The sequence below is a fragment of the Coloeus monedula genome (genome assembly GCF_965178545.1).
Source record: "Coloeus monedula genome assembly, chromosome: 1".
NCBI classification, from domain to species: domain Eukaryota; kingdom Metazoa; phylum Chordata; class Aves; order Passeriformes; family Corvidae; genus Coloeus; species Coloeus monedula.
The window spans coordinates 1318944-1333623 of NC_138781.1; the positions used below are offsets into that span (position 1 = coordinate 1318944).

Genomic DNA, 14680 nt, shown 5'->3' on the forward strand with positions numbered 1-14680 from the left:
TTCCTTCCAAGCCTCCTGTTCAGCTGCTCCACAGGTCAGAAACTGCTGGTGCTGATGGTTGATAAAGATGGGAAGTGTAAATACAGAAATATCCCAAAGTGGGAATCCATCTCTCAGGAAAAACCTAGTCCTGCACAGCTGGAAAAATTTTGGGAAAATCAATAAATTAAGAGATAGTTGACGGGGCTTGGAGCAACCTGGGATAGTGGAAGTTGTCCCTGCCCTTTGGCAGGAAGTGGAATGAGATGGGATTTAAGGTCCCTCGTAACCCAGATAATTTTGGGAGTCTATTTTGGGGATTTGGCATTTCTTATCTCAGCTGCTGAGGGACAGAGAGGGCTTTGGATGGCACCTCTCTGCTAAAGCGAATGAACCAAACCCCAAAGAAATTAAATTAAAGAAAGAGAAATAAACTCTTCTTCTTCCAAACCTTCAAGCTCTGCAAAAATCGCCTCTCAAAAAAATTACATTAAGCTGCCCAGAGCAGACTTAAAGAAGCAATTCCCTGGAGGGAATTCGGGAAGAGAGGGAAGCAGCTGGAAAATAATGCCATGTGTTTAACAAGCAAAACCAAAGGAAAACAGCGGGACAGGCAGGGATTGCTCTCGTTAATTCACCCGAGTGCTGCCAGGGAATAATCATTTTATCGGAGCGACCACAGGGCTGGAGTCACACCTGTCACAACAGCCAGCATCCCTGGGCTTCCAGGAGCCTGAGGCTGCTCCATGGAAATTCCTCTGGAATGAGAACACAGGATCCCGCCGGTGGCAGTTGGGATCGCTTTGTTTGGATTGGGATGATAATGTCCACACAGGCACCCGCACAGGCGGATTGTTTGGATAATTTTTGGGCACGGGAAAGGGCAAACCAATCCAGGAGCCACTGGAGACAGTGGAAAAATTCCAGTTCCCTGCAGTGGGCACTGGATGCTGCCCACACCGCAGCAGTGAGTGACAGGGAGTCAGGGATGGATAACTATTCACAGAGAAGACAAGTTTGCCCCCAAAACTGGGATATCCTGGCAATAACCAGTGCTGGATTTGTCCTGCCTGGAAATCTCCAAGGTGGAAACAGGGAGGAAAAAATCACCCTACAGCATCTTATTTCTGGGAAAAGCAGGACAAAGAGCAATTCTTTGATGTCAGCTCCATGGATTTCTGTCCGGTGTTTTCAATCCACATCCTCACTGGTACAAGCTCCATCAAAGCCCTCAATTCCCTTCTTCCAAGGGAGACCCTGCTGACGGAAAGGACCTCATTCCGTGCCAGCACCCACCCAAAATAAATAAATAATGACATTATGGGCAACAATAAATCCCTCGGGAGACTCCCAGCTCCCTGCAGCTGTTTTCTGAAGGAAGTTTAGGAACCATGACCAATAGCCAGGAAACCCAAGCTGGTTCCATTGGCATTTTTTCTTCACACCACGTTAATTCCCACACATGTGGCTGGGCTGCCCTGGGTTTCAGCAAATTGGGGATTGCAGGGACACCTGGAAAAGATAAAAAGGATGGTGGGAGGTGCTCCAAAAATCCATGATGGGGAGCCCTGCGTGTTTATCTAAGCAGGAATCCTCCTTCCCGGAAAAATTTGTACCAAGAAGGACCAGAGGCCTTAAAAGTATTATCATTGTTATTCCCATTTTATATCAGGGAAACGGGATGTGCAGGGACTCATAAAACACAGGCATTGTTCCTCGGAGCGGCTTTTAAATCCCAGGGAATTGAGACCAGAATTCCCACACCTACACAAGGTCTTTATTCCTAAACTCCCTTCCAGCAGTTGCTGCCTCACTCCGCATTCATGAAACTCATTTTTCCAAATGCTGGGAGACACGGACACGGGAAAAGCCCCCGAGGGGTGGGGTGGCCAGTGGCTCTTTCCCGTTTTCCAGCTGCTGGGGAGATTCCTGACTTTATAGCACCTGCATTGTACACACTGTGTGTGTGGCTGGAAATGCACAGCGCATACAATGTGGATTCTGTAAAGGTCGCTCACGGCATGGCGGGGCTGGGCCGGAGGCAGCGGGGAGGAGATCCATGCATCCATGCATCCATGCATCCATGCATCCATCCATGCATCCCTCCATCCATTAATCCATGCATCCATGCATCCATGCATCCATCCATCCATCCATTAATCCATACATCCATCCATCCGTCCATGCATCCATCCATGCATCCATCTGTCCATGCATCCATGCATCCATGCATCCATGCATCCATCCATGCATCCATGCATCCATGAATCCATCCATCCATCCATTAATCCATCCATTAATCCATCCATTAATCCATCCATTAATCCATCCATCCATCCATCCATCCATCCATCCATCCATCCATCCATCCATCCATCCCCCATCCATCATTCCATCCCCATCCCTCCATCCATCCATCCATCCATCCATCCATCCATCCATCCATCCATCCATCATCCATCCATCCATCCATCCATCCATCCCTCCCTCCATCCATCCATCCATCCATCCATCCCCCATCCATCATTCCATCCCCATCCATCATCCCTCCATCCATCCATCCCCCATCCATCCATCCATCCATCCATCCATCCATCCATCCATCCATCCATCCATCCCACATCCATCATCCATCCATCCCTGTACACATTGGGATTTTTAGGGATAACTCTTTTCCCCTGGGTATTTTATTGTTGCTTGGGAGCTCAAACTTGGCACGGGATTAGTAAGAGTGGGAACTGTGTCTCCTCTGGAGCTCAGGACAGGCGAGAGGGGAACAAATTCCTGTCAAATATGTCCATATCCCAAAAAATCCATCCTTCAGATTTGGAGCTTCGCTGTAGTGGGAATATCCAATATTTCACTGCCAGCCTTTCGGCATGGCAGTTCCTCAGTGGATATAAACTGGAACAGCACCGAAAAATTCAATCCATTTCAACCTTTGCTGATATTCCAGAGCCTGCCCTCCTTTCCATGGGTAGGTGGATACCAGGGAGGAGGAAAGAGCCGGTGCCTGTCACAAGGAATCAGCACCTTCCCCGATGGAGCCCTCACTTCCCTCGCTCCAAGTTCCCAGTGCTACAGGTCAAGGATTTTCTTCCCAGTGCCAGCAGCCCAGGGAATTGTGGAGCGGGATGAATTCCTTACAAATGTGGCTTTGTAGGAGCGCTGGGCCTGAGTGAGGCTCTGTGTTTAATTATTTATGCTTTCTTAGATTACCCCGGCATTCCCAGCTCCCAGCCCGGATAAGGGCCCCGTTGTCCTGGGGGCTGGGACACAGCCGCCCCTGCTCCACACCCCGTGGTCAGGAAAACCTTTAAGCACCCTAATGAGACTTAAGTGCATGCTGAAAGTTAAGCCTGGGCTTATCCCCGAGCCCCAGTGAGCTTAGACTGGGAACAGCCTCTTCACAGTCCCCGCTGATAAATGTCGCCTTTATTTATTTTTTAATAATTTTTTTTTTCCACCTGAAAGGGGTCATTCTTCCCGAATTTGTGGAAGCTACTGTGGATTGGATCCCGCTTTTTAAGGGAAGCCAGTAGGGGACTCGGTTGTACAAATAACTGGACCCTAAAAAAATAAATACAGGGTTGCATTTGGATATTGGGGAGATTTTTATCCACGTTTCACAGGGAAAAGATGATGGCCTGGGGTAGCTGTGCTGAAATCAGGATGGTTTATTTGGGAATGAACCTTTGGCTGGATATTTTGGAAGCATAATCCTAAATTTTTAGCCTGTCTCTGCTTCGTGCAGCAGCTCTCTTGCATTTAACAGAGCTTCCAATCCATCCAGGGATTTTCTGGGAGAAACGGCCTGAGCCTGACTCCTGATCCACTTTTCCTTGATGTGAAGGAAGGAAGGAAGTATCTTGGGAAAGGTGTACTGCATAAAACCACTGGAATCATGGAATCATGGAATGGTTTGGGTTGGAAGCAGTCTTAAGGATCATCCCATTCCCACCCCATGGATGGGCAGGGACACCTCCCACTGTCCCAGGCTGCTCCCAGCCCCAATGTCCAGCCTGGCCTTGGGCACTGCCAGGGATCCAGGGACAGCCCCAGCTGCTCTGGCAATTCCAGCCCAGCCCCTGCCCACCCTCCCAGCCAACAATTCCCAATTCCCAATCTCCCATCCATCCCTGCCCTCTGGCACTGGGAAGCCATTCCCTGGCTCCTGTCCCTCCAGCCCTTGTCCCCAGTCCCTCTGCAGCTCTCCTGGAGCCCCTTTAGGCCCTGCAAGGGGCTCTGAGCTCTCCCTGTGTCCTTCCCTTCTCCAGGGGAACATTCCCAGCTCTCCCAGCCTGGCTCCAGAGCAGAGTTCTCTGCTTCCCATGGGATGAGTTGGCCAGGCCCAGTTTCAGTCTCTCAGGTTCCAGCACTCTCAGGCCTCGGAGTCCATCGACTCCAACCATTCCCCCAGCACTGCCAAGGCCACCACTGCCCCATGTCCCCAAGTGCCACATCCACAGGCCTGGTAAATCCCTCCAGCAATGGGGACTCCACCCCTGCCCTGGGCAGCTGTGCCAGGGCCAGACAGCCCTTTCCAGGAGGAATTTTCCCAAGATCCACCCTGACTCTGCCCTGGCCCAGCCTGAGGCCGTTCCCTCTCCTCCTGTCCCTGTTCCCTGCGAGCAGAGCCCGACCCCCCCCGGCTGCCCCCTCCTGTCAGGGACTTGTGCAGAGCCACAAGGTCCCCCCTGAGCCTCCTTTGCTCCAGGCTCAGCCCCTTCCCAGCTCCCTCAGGAATTCTCCAGCCCCTTCCCAGCTCCATTCCCTTCCCTGGACACGCTCCAGCCCCTCAGTGTCTGTGTCATGAGCACTCCAAATGGGATTGTTCCGTTCCTAGATGTGAAAGCTCAGCCTTTCCAAGCCTTGGTTATGCCTGGATTATTAAAAACTGCTCCTTCCCTTTCCCCCAACCCACTCCACCTGGAATTTTGGTGCCAGAGCCCTCGGATCCCCACTGACCCCGTGTCACCTGTGTTCTCTTGCAGGACTCCCTGCTGTGTTTGTCACAGTGTGGGCCAGCGTCAGAGCCACTCTGGCCGACACAGAGTAAGTCCCCCTGGGTTTACTTCTCTCCCTTTTATCTGCAACGTTTTTCTGGGATTTGTGGGTGAATTCAAAGGGAAAAAGAACCAGGCAAAGCTGGAATTCTACTCTGACGTCATTCACTTTTGGAGGAGGGTGGTGGATGGAAGGGAAGGATAATTTTTCCTTTCGTTTTTCGGGATTCAATGACTGGGAATAGCTGCAGTTGTTATCCCTGGGGATAAAGGGACGGTGTCACAGCTGGGCAGGGACAAGACAGGGATCCTTAAAATCCGGAATGAGTGGGAATGAATTTGGGACACAGCAGCTGCAGCACACTTGGAGAAGTTTGGTGTGGGGGGATGGTGAAGCTGTAAGTCCTCCATGGATTTTACAATCCCAGCAAGGTTTGGGTTGGAAGAGACCTTAAAGCTCATCGCGTTCCACCCCTGCCATGGGCAGGGACACCTCCCACTGTCCCAGGTTGCTCCAAGCCCCATCCAGCCTGGTCTTTCCCCCAAAATTCACAGGCTTGACCACACAACAGCTTCCATGTGCCTAGGATCCTCCAGCAGAGGCTCGCCAGGCATTCCCAAGTGGCTTTCCCAGGGAAGACACTACTTTCCACAGGGGACTTCAGCTCCAGGGCGGGATGGGCGGATCAGCAGAGCTATTGAAGGGTGACACATCTGTGACACCGGCTCATCCTCACAGAGGTTTCCAGGGAGCACCGAGGGTTTTCTGGCCTCGCTTTCCCTGAGGAGCTGGCCTGGGAAAACTGCGGCTGCCATGTCGGGTTACCTGGATGAGATAAGGAAAAGCCTGTGGCATTCCCATCTCCATGGCTGGAGAGAATTCCAGCAGAATAATTAACACTGAGTCACCTTTTCCAATGGCTGCTGGAAACTCCTGGGAGCAAAGAGTGCCCATCCCTTCTTGGCAGAGGAGGATTGGATCCCAACATCCCAACATCCCAACATCCCAATATCCACATCACCAACTGGCACTTCCAGTCCTCACTGGGATAAGGACTGAAGGTGGATGGAGAGAAAGATTTCATGGGGCTTGGCTGGGTGTCCCTTCAAGGGCAGGGGTGAAGGAAGCCCGGGATGTGGGTGTGGAAGCCCAGCACTGTCCCTGTCACCGTGTGTCAGACACCACCTGGCCCCAGGCTTATTCCAAGGGGGAATCATGGAATGGTCGGGTTGGAAAGGACCTTGAAAGGTCATTTAATCCAACCCCCTGCTGTGAGCAGGGATGTAGCCAGGATTGAAGAGGCCTACAGGGAAGCTGGAGAGGGATTATTCATCAGGAACTGGAGGGACAGGACACAAGGAATGGCTTCCCACTGCCAGAGGGTGGGGATGGATGGGATAGTGGGAAAAATTCTTCCCTGTGAGGGTGAGGAGGCCCTGGCACAAGGTGCCAGAGAAACTGTGGCTGCCCCATCCCAAATCCAGTTGGACGGGGCTTGGAGCAACCTGTCTCCCATGGCAGGGATTTGGAATGAAATCATCTTTAATGTCCCTTCCAACCCGACCCATTCCAGGATTCTGTGATCCTACATCCGTGTTCATGATACCTGGATCACTTTAAATGTAGGGATTTTTTCGGGTGAGGAAGTGAAGAAGTGGAAAAGGATCCATTCCTGCCTGGAAGGGACAAGTCTGGATGAGTGTGGGAAGAGCTGGAAAGAGCTTCACCCTCCGGAGAGCAGAACCATCCCAACCGTAGGAATATTCTCATTTTTAGCAGTAGAACAGCAGGGAAAGGGATATTCCAAAGTCTCACAGAGTGCAAGCAGGCTTAGACCAAGTCCTTAGACCAGGCTTTGGAGGAATTCCTCTGTCCAGGAGGATTTTTCCAACGAAACCCTGGAGCGTTGCCCTTCCGATGCTTTCCTGACGGGATGTCCATCTCTCCTCAGGTGTTGGGACTTGAGTGCTGGCAATTTAAAGTGGATTATTCAGGTGCCCATCCTGGCAGCTATCGTGGTGAGTATGGGGTGAGTGAGGGGTGGGAGGCCCTTGGGAAGAGCTGATCCAGGATTTCCTACTCTAATCTCCCTGTTAACCCAAATCCTGCCTTATAAAAATCCCTACAGATCCACTTTGAGGGGTTTATGTTTGTCCCACCTGGAATTCTGGTGGCTGAATACAGCAGAAGGGGTTTCCAAGCGACTCCAAGGAGAGAAAAAACCCACATTTTTAGGGTTAAGACCCTAAAATCAGTAATGAAACCAACATTCAAGGCAATATTTCCAACCCAGACAATCCTGGAAGCTCCCAGGGTTTGTAGCACGTTCTCCCCAGTGGGAAGAGATGGAATTTCGGTTCTGTAGCTGGACAAAAGCGTTTCCCAGGCAAGGTTTGGGATCATCCCATTCTTTCTGAGCTGATAAAAGCTTGGAAAGCCTCAGAGGTGGGAAGGAAATGAAACCATCTCAGCTTTGATTGGATCTTCAGTCACTGAGGGTGAATTATTCCAACCCCGAGCCAGAAGGGAAAGAAAGGATCCAAGTGACATTATCCCAACACAGGAGAAGCTCTCCAAAGCTGGAGAGGTCCTTACAAGATTTAATTATCTGCACCAAGTCAATCCTGTCCTAATTAGCTAAGCCTGCTTTCGATGAATCCATTAATTACCCTCTTTCTCCCCGCCCCGATTTACTTGGGCTTCTCCATCTCCTGATGGAATCCATGTGAAAGAGCTCATCCACTCCCACAAATCCCATCCCCCTTTCCGCTCATCCATGAGTGGATTCGGTAGGAATCTCTCCACAGTCCGAAGAGTTTGGAATCTGGCTCTGCCTCCCGAATCAGGAGGCCTTGGAAGATGCTCAGTGTGGGTGAGAAGAGCAGCAGACACACAAAGAGCAGGAATTTTTCCGAGGTGGATGTGCCCGTCTGTGCCGTTAGGTGAGACTTTTGGGATTTGGGGGGGGCTGGATTTCATCCTTTCGCTGGAAATTCTCCACCTGGCCCCAGCAATTCCTTGGAAGAAACTCATCACCGAGACCACGTCTTTGGGAATGGAACAGCAGAGGCTGGAGAAGAAAGTTCAGATGGTTCAATTAAACGAATTCCAGCAACCCCGTCGCATTTCATTTGAAGGCCAATTAGCAGAGGAGAAAGAGCCCAATTGAGGCTCATCCTTGGAAAAATAAGGTTTCTCCGGGAGGTTGCGCCTGTGCCCTGGCAATTTGCAAATGCAGCTGTTTATTATGCAAAAATATTCTGTGGGTTGTGTCTGTTTAATTTCTGTGGGTTCATATTGTTCGCTTGGCTGCTTCTGCCATTCCCACGTTGCTGGACCAGGTCCTGCATTTTCTGGATGAGATTTTGGAGGCTGAGCTGTTTAAAATCCCTCCACTTTCTGCTAATTTGGGTGTGATTCCTTTGTCTGGATTTCTTTTCAAATTTAGCACTTTTGGGGAAATCAGAAGAGTTTCCCTCCTGGGTGTGATAAAGTGGGGAATCTTTAATTTTGCCGACAAATGCAGAACAAGATCCCACTTTGGAGCCTTTAAAGCTGGAAAAGCTCCTGTAGAGACATAAAACCTGCTTGGTTTTTCCCTTCCAGAGTGATTTCCAAGGAATTAAGTGCCCCCAGGCTCTGTGCTTCCCTGCCTGTCGGTCTATCCACTCCTCCCTTAGAATTCCTCTGCCAGCCAGGAAATTTCAACCAAATGGAGCACGGGGAATGGGGTTGCAGGGATGTAAAATTCCCACAAACCTCATGAAAACAGGGAAATGGATATGGGAGGGAAATTTCACTCCTATCCCAGTGAGGGAAAGGGTGTGACAGGACCTTCCCTGGTTTATTATGGAGAATAGTTCCAAATGAACCTGCACCTCGTTAAAGGAGAAGGAATCCAACCGCAGGCGGCAAAGCCATGGCAAACCAGGCCCTGCTGGTTCAGCAGCTCAGGGAATTCCTGGTTTTACCAGGCAGGATAATTAACCATTGGAACCACTCTCAACTGGTTGTGCTGGGATCTCCGTCATGGAAACGCTGGAACCTGGATCTGCTCTGGCTCCAACCAAAATGAATCCAAGGAGGTCTCCTGGACTATCCAGCTTGAGGTTCACCATGGTCCCTCCCTAAAATTCCAAGCCTGTGTGTGGTGGGGTAATTTGGTGACTTGAAGCGCTGGAGCCTCCAGAGGAATCCATAGGAAACAGCATTTTCTGGGACCATGGAGCTGCTCGGTGCAGTTACAGGATGGTTCTTCCCTTGCCCCTGCCATAATCCCGTGGATGGGTTTGGCTGGGCCAGCAGAAGGTGGAATCCAGGGAAACCAAGCTCCAAAGAGCTCTAAAAAGATGGGAATCGCCCAGTGAGGGTTCCAATGGGAATTCCTCTCCGTGAGGCGTTGCCGTTACATTTTCCTGCGTGAGCGTGTTCCTGTAGGACACGACCGGAATCACGGAGTCATGAAGGTTGGAAAAGTTCTCCCACATTGAGTCCAACCATTCCCCCAGCACCACCATGGTCACCACTAACCCTCATCCCCAAGTGCCACATCCACACGGGACTCCACCATGTCCCAGAATGGGGATCCCACCTCTTCCCAGGGCAGCCTTTTCCAAGGTGGTCAAGCACCACTGGAATTCTCTTGAGCAGTTGGCCACGAGTTGGGTTCACAGATGTGTCTCCCTGACAGGAAGTCGATGATATTCCCTGATTGTCCTTATCTGCTCCATCCTAAACACTTCCCAGAGGAAGTTGGCGGTAGAATTTTGGGAGAAATCCAGCAGTCTTGTTGCCCTTCTGCATTCTTGAGCTGTCATCTCCAGTTAGGTCCACTCTGTGGCTTCCCCGTGGTGCATTTGGCTCGTTCCTCTTTCCTGTTGCACGTGGAAATGTGGGAAGACATCCTATGAGCGCTCCTGGTATCCTGAGGGGATCTCAGCCCCAGCTGGGCTGTGGAAGACAAATAAAACTTCATTTTGGCCTTCTCCAGGTGCCTGCTGGGCTGGCTGGCTCAGGTGTTTCCATGTGAGATGCCCGCTCCTTGTGAGCCATTCCATATCCTCCCTGAAGGTTAAAACCCCTGCGATCATTCCCGGGATGCTCATCCCTTCCACAGGAGGAGCTTCCCCTGCCGTCGCAGCCCCTGCCTCACCTGGGGGAAGCATCAACTGAACGACTCCACCGTTCTCGCCACTTTTCAACAGCTCTCCTTTCTTTGTTGTTTGTTTTCTTTCCCTCGCAGGTAAATTTTATTCTCTTTATCAATATTATCAGAGTCCTCGCAACCAAGCTCCGAGAGACGAATGCAGGGAGGTGCGACTCGAGACAACAGTACAGGTGAGTGTCACCGGCCCTGTCCCCTTTTCTGGGGTGGGACAAAGTCCTCGGTTCACCCCTCTGGCTATGGAGAAAGCCCAGGGTGACACTGGAGCCACCTAAAATAAGGTGAGAAGGTTGTTGTTGTCTGAGTGTGGTGATGCAGGATGAATCAGAGCCATTTAAACCTCTCCTTTCAAATCCAACCTGCTGGAGGTTAGGGAGGAATTCCAGCTCTTCAGCCAGTTTTTGAACCAAAAGTGCAAAAACAAAACCTTCTTTGTGCTGTTGAAGGCCATAAAACTTGTATCAGTTTATTTGCTTATATTTTTTTCCCTCCTGTGCTTTGTAAAGCTTGGCCTATTTGTTAAACCTGCCCTTGAGCTGGTGTTTCAGTGCCTCGGCTGAACGGAAAAAAAGATTCCAATTTCGTTCTGTTTTTTGTTTGGTTTTCCTTTGTTCTGCCAGCTCGTCTCCCTTGATAATTCAGGTTATTTGTAGCCTGCTCAAAAACAGGATGGAAAAATCGGAGTGCTGGGACACCACGGCTGCTTGAGAGCTCCCAAGGCTTCTTGGGATCTCCTGGACTGCCCAACAAGACACCTGGGAAGGGGGGAGAGGGCAATGATTCGGGATGTAAACCATGAGCTCATTGCTCCCACCTCCCTCTCCAAACACACGTCTGAGGCAGGAGGGAGATTTGGCAGGAAAACACCTCCCAGTTTTCCTCGCTGCCCTGTCAGGGCTCTTATTTATCCATTTATTTACTTCTCCCTGGCTGAAGCTTTGCCATTAATTATGGTTTGGATGGGCCCTGTTCCTTTTAAAGCTCCCTTGGTGGTTTGCAGTCGCTGGACAAGAGGCGGTGCCGGGGCTTTCTGGGAGTGATTCCTGTTCTTCCCGATCCCTGCTGCACTCGGGGACTTGCTGGAACTCCTGGCACAAGGTTTAATCCCTCAATTAATGTCACTTCCAGGCAAAGCTGATTCCTTCTGCAGCCAGCCCAGCCAAGTACACTGGGCTGTGGTGCCTCCTTGGAGTTCCCAACACAGATCCTGTGCTGAGCTGGAGTTCTTCCTGAAAAAGGAGCTTTTTTTCCAAGTGATGCTGAAGCCCAAAGCACCTCCTAAGAGTGGTCACCTCTGCCCTGTCCTCTTCCCCTGGACATCGGGAGTAATTCCTCTCCTAATTCCTTTCCCTCTCCTCCAGCCCTGCTCATTGCACTGGAGCCACTGGTCCTGGGTGGATTTTCCTGTCTTGCCTCAACGGAGTGGTTGAGGTTGGAAGTGACCTCTGGAAGTCAATTCTCCAACCTCCTTCTCAGCCACTGTGGGTTGTGTTAGGAGCACGTGAGGATGGAGAAGCCTCCTTTAGGGATGAGGGGATTTGGTGGCTGTTGGAACCCGAGGGCTGGAATTGCAGCACACATTCCTTTCATTCCTTTCCACCTGTGATCCTGACCCAGCCTTGGAGTTGGTCTGAGGCTGGAAAATGCATCTCAGCGTTGTCACCTCCAGCATCACACGGGGACGTGTTGAGGGTTGGACTGGCACACGCTGGGGCATGGCCTGGCTGGTGTCACATCCCATAGGAGGAGCAACAGCTTGGAATTCCAGGTGGAATTCCACGGCGCCTGTGGAAACACCTGATACCCAAGGGGAGCAAGGAGAGAAAACCACGAGCAACTCGTGCCCAGTGACAAACCTGGCCAGGCTGGTGATGTTGGGGAGGTTCATCCATGCCCTAATTCCTGCTGTATCCCTTTTTTTTCCCTGCAGGAAGCTGCTGAAATCTACCCTCGTCCTTATGCCTCTGTTTGGCGTTCACTATATTGTTTTCATGGCTATGCCATACACAGACGTGTCAGGGATTCTTTGGCAAGTTCAAATGCACTATGAAATGCTGTTCAACTCTTTCCAGGTACTGGAACTCTGGGAAACCATGGGAATTTCAATGGGGAGAGGAGGGAAATGTTGGGTGCAAGGCTTTTGGGTGCGGGGCCGGGTTTACAAGACACCAGATTTCGTTCACGGGGGGATTTGAAAATATTTTCGACTCAAATGGTTTCTCTTTGCAAAACACAACACAAAAGGAGTCACTGTGTCCCACAAAAAATGCTCTTCCCAGTGCACTCCAGGATCCCATTGGCCTCTTGTCCCCCAGGACACTCTGCTGGCTCCGGGACAGCTCCTTGTCCACCAGGAGTCCGTCAGGGAATTTTCTCTGTTTCCCTCTCCTGCCCCACTGAACAATCCCAGATTTCTCACACGCATTTTCCACAGCAGGTTTGGAGTGTCACTGATCTCAGAGAAACCTGGGGGTGCTGGGCAGAAAAGAGACCCAAATTTCCCAAAATTCCCATTAATTTGTCGTTTCCTCCTCCTTCCAGGGATTTTTTGTTGCCATCATATACTGTTTTTGCAATGGAGAGGTGAGTCACGAACATTTCAATTCCCTCCTTTCTTGGGTTAATTCCACACCCAGATGGATGCACATCAGCACATCCTCATTTTTCCACAACAAACAACCTTATTTTGCAGTCCAAGATCTCCCAGTCCGCATAAAAAATTCAAGTCCGCATAAAAAATTCAAATCCCCTTTTTTTTTTCCTGGTGGAAAACCCCCAGGTCAATACGGCACCAATAAATGAGCTACTGGAAGCAGCAAATGGAGAAAAAAAAGTGGAATTTTTGGTTTCCCAGCACAAGTCCTGCTTAGTGCTCCTTCCTTTCAAATTAAGAAAAACGGATTGATAGAGTCGCTGATTAACCAAAAAACTCTGGATTTTTCCAGGATCTTTTGACCTTTATTCCTACTCCCAGAATAATGTAGTTAAATTTCTTTATTTCCATTAATTCCCTCTATTGCTGCTAATTAATAAAGTGGCTGCACCCCGAGGGAAGAACTTCCATGGACAGGCATAAAGTAAAATTTATGGATTTTAAGGGGAATTTATGAATTTTTAAGGGGAATTTGTGACCTAAATCTGTGAATTTTAAGGGGAATTTATGACCTAAATTTATGGATTTTAAGGGGAAATAAAACTACAAAATCTCTGTTTATGTTCTGCGCATAAAACCAGGATAAAATCTAAGGGGAATGGATCTCATCCTAACTTTAGCAACCTTTACTTTAGACCCCTAAAATTCCCATTCTAGGGAAATTTCTCGGGATTCAGGTGCCTCTCAAGGTGGTTTTCCCACTCACACTTGATTTTCATGGGACGTTGAGACGATTCCCTCCTGGATGTGCTGCTGTCCATCCCTTAACCCTTGGATAGAGCTATCCCACCTTTCCATCCAGATGTTTTCAGCCACTCAAACTTCCCCGTGTCCAATATTTCATCTGGAAAGGGCAGATTTAATGTGAATTCATTGTTCTTTCCAATTCCATGGAATCACAGAATCTCCTGAGTTGGAAAGGACCCACCAAGACCCTGAAATTCCAGGTCCCCACAGAGTTTCCCGCCCATTCCGTCTAGGGATACCACATTTTTCTGGAATTTCTCTTCTCCCACTCACGTTTTTTTTTTTTTTCCCCCCTTTTGTTCCCTCAGGTCCAAGCAGAAATAAAGAAGTCATGGAGCAGGTGGACTTTAGCACTTGACTTTAAAAGGAAAGCCCGGAGTGGGAGCACAACCTACAGTTATGGACCAATGGTTTCCCACACCAGCATCACAAATGTAGCCACGAGAGGGGCGCTCGCCCTCCACCTCAACACGAGACTGATTCCAGGGACCCTCAACGGCCACCGGAATTTGCCGGGTTATGTGAAAAATGGCTCCATTTCGGAGAATTCCATGCCTTCTTCCGGCCCGGAGCAGTACAATAAAGATGAGGAATACCTGAATGGCTCCGGGCTTTACGACGGAGACAGACCCACGGTCCTTGTGGAAGAGGAGAGAGAGACAGTGATGTAGAGGCAGGAGGAGATAAAGAATTCAGCCGAAGGATGGAAAAGGTTCCTGGAGAGCATTTAGTGGGAAAAGACCATCAGGCCACGCAGCGGATTCCAAGGGTTTCCATGCAGTTTCTCTGTTCTGTGGAATGAGAGATTAAGTTATTTGGGGGGGAAAAAAAAAGTGAGCCGCCAACGTGGCCAGCGGGTGATCCCATCCTTGAATTCCGTGATCCACGTTTTCCTGGTGACAACAAAACCAGAGCTCTCCAGGCCTGCTGGACACCAGAGATCCTGGGAGCTCGCCAGGGAGGGCTGCGAAGCCCCACGTGGTCCTTGCATCCCTTGGAGCGCGTGGGCAGCCGATGAGGACGGGAGTGTCCCCCCGGAAAGCAAGAGTCGTGCAGGGAGGGTGCGGTGCCATCGTCCTGGGGGGGGACAAGCCACCCTGGGGGTCAGCGGCTTGGGTTTGGTTTGTTCT

General features: G+C 50.3%; 1 protein-coding gene across 1 annotated transcript in view; it reads left to right on the top strand.

Moving 5' to 3' along the window:
- The window catches only part of PTH1R (parathyroid hormone 1 receptor), a gene marked incomplete at both ends in the record, with an annotated part of 75631 nt that extends 61410 nt beyond the window's left edge, over positions 1–14221 (top strand). Inside the window, 6 exons of the mRNA XM_082300462.1 lie at positions 4974–5034; positions 6938–7004; positions 10229–10323; positions 12081–12222; positions 12692–12733; positions 13859–14221. Of these exons, the coding sequence (XP_082156588.1) occupies positions 4974–5034; positions 6938–7004; positions 10229–10323; positions 12081–12222; positions 12692–12733; positions 13859–14221 (770 nt within the window). The remainder of the gene's footprint in view (positions 1–4973; positions 5035–6937; positions 7005–10228; positions 10324–12080; positions 12223–12691; positions 12734–13858) is intronic.
- Between the last annotated feature and the right edge of the window lie 459 nt (positions 14222–14680).